Source organism: Oncorhynchus mykiss, chromosome 21 (genome assembly GCF_013265735.2).
Source record: "Oncorhynchus mykiss isolate Arlee chromosome 21, USDA_OmykA_1.1, whole genome shotgun sequence".
Classification (NCBI taxonomy): Eukaryota; Metazoa; Chordata; class Actinopteri; order Salmoniformes; family Salmonidae; genus Oncorhynchus; species Oncorhynchus mykiss.
Window position 1 is genome coordinate 64754593 of NC_048585.1, and position 7971 is coordinate 64762563.

At 47.3% G+C, this 7971-nt stretch overlaps 1 protein-coding gene across 1 annotated transcript; it reads left to right on the forward strand.

Moving 5' to 3' along the window:
- The first annotated feature begins 15 nt into the window (after positions 1-15).
- Positions 16-6366, forward strand: LOC118942983 (collagen alpha-1(I) chain-like). Its single transcript, XM_036958442.1, has 4 exons — positions 16-91; positions 4006-5318; positions 5379-5399; positions 5451-6366. Exons 2-4 carry the CDS (start codon positions 4064-4066, stop codon positions 6149-6151), a joined length of 1977 nt encoding a protein of 658 aa, XP_036814337.1. The 5' UTR covers positions 16-91; positions 4006-4063; the 3' UTR covers positions 6152-6366.
- The last annotated feature ends 1605 nt before the right edge of the window (positions 6367-7971 follow it).

Below are 7971 nucleotides of genomic sequence, written 5' to 3' on the forward strand. Positions count from 1 at the left end.
AGAGGGGGCGAGGGGGTGAGCGAGAGAGGAGGCGAGGCGGGACAGAGGCCACCGCTAGCCCCCGGAAGAGCAGAGGCAGTCTGGAAGAGAGGTGAGGAGGACTGGGGCTTGGAGAGGGTCTAGTCTATTCCATAACATACTGGAGAAATTCAGCATTCAGAAAATATTCAGACCCCTTGACTTTTTCCACATTTTGTTACGTTACAGCCTTATTCTAACATGGATTAAATAAAACATCCTCATCAATCTACACACAATACCCCAGAATGACATCACAATACCCCAGAATGACATCACAATACCCCAGAATGACATCACAATACCCCAGAATGACATCACAATACCCCAGAATGACATCACAATACCCCAGAATGACATCACAATACCCCAAAACAGGTTATTTTGACATTTTTGCTAAAAAAATACAAAATTAAAATACCTTATTTACATAAGTATTCAGACCCTTTGCTATGCGACTCTAAATGGAGCTCAGGTGAATCCTGTTTCCATTGATTATCCCTGAGATGTTTCTACAACTTGATTGGAGTCCACCTGTGGTAAATTCAACTGATTGGACATGATCTGGAAAGGCACACACCTGTCTATATGAGGTCCCACAGTTGACAGTGCATGTCAGAGCAAAAACCAAGCCATGAGGTTGAAGGAATTGTCCGTAGAGCTCAGAGACAGGATTGTGTCGAGGCACAGATCTGGCGAAGGGTACCAAAACATTTCTGCAGCATTGAAGGTCCACAAGACCACAGTGGCCTCCATCACTCTTAAATGGAATAAGTTTGGAACCACCGACTCTTCCTAGAGCTGGCCGCCCGGCCAAACTGAGCAATCGGGGGAGAAGGTCCTTGGTCAGGTAGGTGATCAAGAACCTGATGCTTACTCTCCAGAGTTTCTGTGAACATGGTTGTCCTTCTGGAAGGTTCTCCCATCTCTGCAGCACTCCACCAATCAGGCCTTTATGGTAGAGTGGCCAGACGGAAGCCACTCCTCAGTAAAAGGCACATGACAGCCCGCTTGGAGTTTGCCAAAAGTCACCTGAAGGACTCAGACCATGAGAAACAAGAATTTCTGGTCTGATGAAACCAAGATTGAACTCTTTGTCCTGAATGCCAAGCTTCACGTCTGGAGGAAACCTGGCACAATCCCTACGGTGAAGCATGGTGGTGGCAGCATCATGCTGTGTTTTTCAGCGGCAGGGACTGGGAGATTAGTCAGGATCGAGGGAAAGATGAATGGAGCAAAGTACAGAGAGATCCTTGATGAAAACCTGCTCCAGAGCGCTCAGGACCTCAGACTGGGGCGAAGGTTCACCTTCCAACAGGGCAACGACCCTAAGCACACAGCCAAGACAACACAGGAGTGGCTTCGGGACAAGTCTCTGAATGTCCTTGAGTGGCCCAGCCAGAACCCACCCGATGGGTGGAACATCTCTGGAGAGACCTGAAAATAGCTGTGCAGCAACGCTCCCCATCCAACCTGACAGAGCTTTAGAGGATCTGCAGAGAAGAATGGGAGAAACTCCCCAAATACAGGTGTGCCAAGGTTGTAGCATCATACTCAAGACTCGAGGCTGTAATTGCTGCCAAAGGTGCTTCAACAAAGTACTGCGTAAAGGGTCTGAATACTTATGTAAATTTGATATTTCAGTTATTATTTTTAATAAATTAACAATTTAGAAAAACCTGTTTTTGCTTTGAGGGAAAAAACGGTTTAATCCATTTCAGAATAAGGCTGTAAACTAACGTGAAAAAAAGTCAAGATGTCTGAATTCTTTCTGAAGGCACTACCTAGTGCACTACTTTAGACCAGGTCCCTGTGGGTAGTGCACTACTTTAGACCAGAGCCCTATGGGTAGTGCACTACTTTAGACCAGAGCCCTATGGGTAGTGCACTACTTTAGACCAGAGCCCTATGGGTAGTGCACTACTTTAGACCAGAGCCCTATGGGTAGTGCACTACTTTAGACCAGAGCCCTATGGGTAGTGCACTACTTTAGACCAGAGCCCTATGGGTAGTGCACTACTTTAGACCAGAGCCCTATGGGTAGTGCACTACTTTAGACCAGAGCCCTATGGGTAGTGAACTACTTTAGACCAGAGCCCTATGGGTAGTGCACTACTTTAGACCAGAGCCCTATGGGTAGTGCACTACTTTAGACCAGAGCCCTATGGGTACTGCACTACTTTAGACCAGGTCCCTGTGGGTAGTGCACTACTTTAGACCAGAGCCCTGTGGGTAGTGTGCTACTTTAGACCAGGTCCCTGTGGGTAGTGCGCTACTTTAGACCAGAGCCCTGTGGGTAGTGTGCTACTTTAGACCAGGTCCCTGTGGGTAGTGCGCTACTTTAGACCAGAGCCCTATGGGTAGAGTGCTACTTTAGACCAGAGCCCTATGGGTAGAGTGCTACTTTAGACCAGAGCCCTATGGGTAGTGTGCTACTTTAGACCAGAGCCCTATGGGTAGTGCACTACTTTAGACCAGAGCCCTATGGGTAGTGTGCTACTTTAGACCAGAGCCCTATGGGTAGTGCACTACTTTAGACCAGAGCCCTATGGGTAGTGTGCTACTTTAGACCAGAGCCCTATGGGTAGTGCACTACTTTAGACCAGAGCCCTATGGGTAGTGTGCTACTTTAGACCAGAGCCCTATGGGTAGTGCACTACTTTAGACCAGAGCCCTATGGGTAGTGTGCTACTTTAGACCAGAGCCCTATGGGTAGTGCACTACTTTAGACCAGGTCCCTGTGGGTAGTGCACTACTTTAGACCAGAGCCCTATGGGTAGTGTGCTACTTTAGACCAGAGCCCTATGGGTAGTGCACTACTTTAGACCAGAGCCCTATGGGTAGTGTTCTACTTTAGACCAGAGCCCTGTGGGTAGTGTGCTACTTTAGACCAGAGCCCTATGGGTACTGCACTACTTTAGACCAGAGCCCTATAGGTAGTGTTCTACTTTAGACCAGAGCCCTGTGGGTAGTGTGCTACTTTAGACCAGAGCCCTATGGGTAGTGCACTACTTTAGACCAGAGCCCTATGGGTAGTGCACTACTTTAGACCAGAGCCCTATGGGTAGTGCACTACTTTAGACCAGAGCCCTATGGGTAGTGCACTACTTTAGACCAGAGCCCTATGGGTAGTGCACTACTTTAGACCAGAACCCTATGGGTAGTGCACTACTTTAGACCAGAGCCCTATGGGTAGTGCACTACTTTAGACCAGAGCCCTATGGGTAGTGCACTACTTTAGACCAGAGCCCTATGGGTAGTGCACTACTTTAGACCAGAGCCCTATGGGTAGTGTTCTACTTTAGACTATGGATAGTGCACAATGTAGGGCAGGGGTATTCACCTCTGACCCCACGAGGTCCAGAGCCTGCTGGTTTTCTGTTCTACCTGATAATTAATTGCAATCAGTCCCTGATTTAGAGGGGAACCATGAATAAATGTGATATTTAATTGCGATCAGTCCCTGATTTAGAGGGGAACCATGAATAAATGTGATATTAAATTGCGATCAGTCCCTGATTTAGAGGGGAACAATGAATAAATGTGATATTTAATTGCGATCAGTCCCTGATTTAGAGGGGAACCATGAATAAATGTGATATTTAATTGCGATCAGTCCCTGATTTAGAGGGGAACAATGAATAAATGTGATATTTAATTGCGATCAGTCCCTGATTTAGAGGGGAACCATGAATAAATGTGATATTTAATTGCGATCAGTCCCTGATTTAGAGGGGAACAATGAATAAATGTGATATTTAATTGCGATCAGTCCCTGATTTAGAGGGGAACAATGAATAAATGTGATATTTAATTGCGATCAGTCCCTGATTTAGAGGGGAACCATGTAAAATGGAACTGGCTTTGAGGTCCAAAGGGTAGTTATTTGGTACTTGACCACTGTTGATTTGTATTCCTAACAAATGTCTCCTGTAGTGTGTTCTCACTAGGTAGGTTATCTCTGACTCTGTGTCCGTCCGTCCCCAGTGTGAAGAGGAGGAGACGTCAGTCCCGCAGCCCCAGTGTCGAAATCATCTATGAAGGCATGACCGTGACCACTGCTAGCCCCTTACGACCCAAACACAATCACAAACGCGACGGCAAACACCGGAGAAAACAACGTCACGACCGCACCCTCCAACGCTCTCCCATGGTCATCACTATAGACAGCGACAGCGACAACAAACACACGGTCCAAACGACCAGTCTGGAAGATGACCGCGCTCTGGATTTCTCTGATCGTTCTTTGACCGTGCCTGGTCTTCCACTAGGCGGCCACAACCTGGACGTGGGGGTTGATATCAGTGATTTTGCGGTCGATGTTCTCGACCGTTCTCTGAGCGTTTCGGACCATAACTCGGACATTGACCACAATGACGGAATCGACCATAAAACGGAGCTCGATGACGACTGTGTGGTTGACGTTTCTGGCAACGTCAAGGACCGCGTTCTGAACACAAACACTAATGCAAATGCGGTCGACCGTCCCCAGGACGCAGACCGTTATGTTCTCCCCCAGGTCAATCTTACCTGTGACCCTGGGGTCGCAACCTCTGACTCTCATCTCCTAGCGACCATCCTACAGGACCTAGAACACATCACGCTCCCTAACCTGACCTTTTTCCCCAACCTGAACCCAGACCCTAACCACAGCCGTAATTCAACCACACCGGAGAACGCCAGGGAGAACGCCAGGGAGAACGCCTGGCCGGCCAGAGAGAACACACCAACTCCCTGGTCCTCTGAGGGAGAGACTAACTTCAACAGCCCTGTTTCACCTAGAGCCAATCACTCTCCGAGTTCTGAATCATTCACAGACTACCACTCTGCTAGTCCTATATCTCCTGTAGGTCACCCTGCTGGTCCTATATCTCCTGTAGGTCACCCTGCTAGTCCTATATCTCCTGTAGGTCACCCTGCTAGTCCTATATCTCCTATAGGTCACCCTGCTAGTCCTATATCTTCTGTAGGTCACCCTGCTGGTCCTATATCTCCTGTAGGTCACCCTGCTAGTCCTATATCTCCTGTAGGTCACCCTGCTGGTCCTATATCTCCTGTAGGTCACCCTGCTAGTCCTATATCTCCTGTAGGTCACCCTGCTGGTCCTATATCTCCTGTAGGTCATCCTGCTAGTCCTAAATCTCCAATAGGTCACCCTGCTGGTCCTATATCTCCTGTAGGTCACCCTGCTGGTCCTATATCTCCTGTAGGTCACCCTGCTAGTCCTATATCTCCTGTAGGTCACCCTGCTAGTCCTATATCTCCAGTAGGTCACCCTGCTGGTCCTATATCTCCTGTAGGTCACCCTGCTGGTCCTATATCTCCAGTAGGTCACCTTGCTAGTCCTATATCTCCTGTAGGTCACTCTGCTGGTCCTATAGGTCACTTTGCTGGTCCTATAGGTCACTATGCTAGTCCTATATCTCCTATAGGTCACTCTGCTGGTCCTATAGGTCACTCTGCTGGTCCTGTAGGTCACTCTGCTGGTCCTGTAGGTCACTTTGCTGGTCCTGTAGGTCACTCTGCTGGTCCTGTAGGTCACTATGCTAGTCCTATATGTCCTATAGGTCACTCTGCTGGTCCTGTAGGTCACTCTGCTGGTCCTGTAGGTCACTCTGCCGGTCCTGTAGGTCACTCTGCCAGTCCTGTAGGTCACTCTGCTGGTCCTGTAGGTCACTCTGCCAGTCCTGTAGGTCACTCTGCTGGTCCTGTAGGTCACTCTGCTGGTCCTATAGGTCACTCTGCTGGTCCTATAGGTCACTCTGCTGGTCCTTTAGGTCACTCTGCTGGTCCTGTAGGTCACTCTGCCGGTCCTGTAGGTCACTCTGCCAGTCCTGTACATCACAACTCTAGTGCAGTATCACCCATTGTCCACCATTCTAACAGTCCTTTATCATCACCCATAGCTGGCTCTATATCGGTAGAAAACCCCCGCTTACCTTCAAGCACTGGGTCATCTGTATCGGCCAGTCCTGTATCGGCCAGGCATGATCAAGAGGGGCCTGTATCGGCCAGGCATGATCAGGAGGGGCCTGTATCGGCCAGGCATGATCAGGAGGGGCCTGTATCGGCCAGGCATGATCAGGAGGGGCCTGTATCGGCCAGGCATGATCAGGAGGGGCCTATACACTAACACGGTATACAGCACTGACTGATCACCTGGACACACACTATTACATGAACTGCCCCACACACACACACACACACACACACACACACACACCATGTGAATATGCTGAGGTTGTTTCACGTTATTTGATTTGAAACCTGTTGTCTTCTACAAAATGGACTCTTGAATGAAACTCTTTCTGCAGGAAAAAAACTAATAAAATCACATTTGACGATAAATGTATTTCATTTTGTTATCATTTTGAGATGCAGCCTACTGTATTTTCACTACTGTATTTTCACTACTGTATTTTCACTACTGTATTTTCACTACTGTATTTTGACATTTGCTACATGTGGGCCCTGGTAAGGTAGTGGACTATATAGGGCCCTGGTAAGGTAGTGGACTATATAGGGCCCTGGTAAGGTAGTGGACTATATAGGGCCTTGGTAAGGTAGTGGACTATATAGGGCCCTGGTAAGGTAGTGGACTATATAGGGCCCTGGTAAGGTAGTGGACTATGTAGGGCCTTGGTAAGGTAGTGGACTATATAGGGCCCTGGTAAGGTAGTGGACTATGTAGGGCCTTGGTAAGGTAGTGGACTATATAGGGCCCTGGTAAGGTAGTGGACTATATAGGGCCCTGGTAAGGTAGTGGACTATATAGGGCCTTGGTAAGGTAGTGGACTATATAGGGCCCTGGTAAGGTAGTGGACTATATAGGGCCCTGGTAAGGTAGTGGACTATATAGGGCCTTGGTAAGGTAGTGGACTATATAGGGCCCTGGTAAGGTAGTGGACTATATAGGGCCTTGGTAAGGTAGTGGACTATATAGGGCCCTGGTAAGGTAGTGGACTATATAGGGCCCTGGTAAGGTAGTGGACTATATAGGGCCCTGGTAAGGTAGTGGACTATATAGGGCCCTGGTAAGGTAGTGGACTATATAGGGCCCTGGTAAGGTAGTGAACTATATATAGGGAGTAGGGCCCTGGTAAGGTAGTGGACTATATATAGGGAATATGGCCCTGGTAAGGTAGTGGACTATATATAGGGAATAGGGCCCTGGTAAGGTAGTGGACTATATATAGGGAAAAGGGCCCTGGTAAAGTAGTGGACTATATAGGGCCCTGGTAAGGTGGTGGACTATATAGGGCCCTGGTAAGGTGGTGGACTATATAGGGCCCTGGTAAGGTGGTGGACTATATAGGGCCCTGGTAAGGTAGTGAACTACATATAGGGAATAGGGCCCTGGTAAGGTAGTGGACTATAAATAGGGAATAGGGCCCTGGTAAGGTAGTGAACTATATATAGGGAATAGGGCCCTGGTAAGGTAGTGGACTATATATAGGGAATAGGGCCCTGGTAAGGTAGTGGACTATATAGTTACTTGACATTTAAATGTAAAACTTGAGTCGGGCATACCAACTGGGCTACAACATATGGTACCAAATGGTTACTTTACCATCTCTAAATGGGTTGTAAATGGACTATCTGCTGTGTTGGTTTCCTGCCATGTTTGTACAGAGGTAAAGACAATTTGACAGGACTGATGACTGCTGCTGCTTTAAACTGATGAATCGCTTGGGACATTATTGTGTTGGGAATCTATTTTTAAGGGATCACGTTTTTTTTGTGGAATGTTTAATTTTATAAAGGTTGTTTATAGTTTCGTAAAAAGTAAAAAAAAAAAAACTGAAAACACAATTTTAAACTATAAACGTTCAAATAACTAACTGAAATTAAAAACTGAAAATAAATACCATATTTAGTTATTGAGCTGGCTAACTCGGTTTGTTACAGACTGACCAGAAAAATTCAAATTGACATAATCTTGAATTTATTCTG

Coding starts and splice junctions, on each gene's coding strand:
- LOC118942983 (XM_036958442.1), top strand. CDS start 4,064: ATGACCGTGACCACTGCTAGCCCCTTACGACCCAAACACAATCACAAA. Junction 5,319..5,378: donor TGGTCCTATATCTCCTGTAG/GTCACCCTGCTG, acceptor TATCTCCTGTAG/GTCACTCTGCTGGTCCTATA. Junction 5,400..5,450: donor TCACTCTGCTGGTCCTATAG/GTCACTTTGCTG, acceptor TATCTCCTATAG/GTCACTCTGCTGGTCCTATA.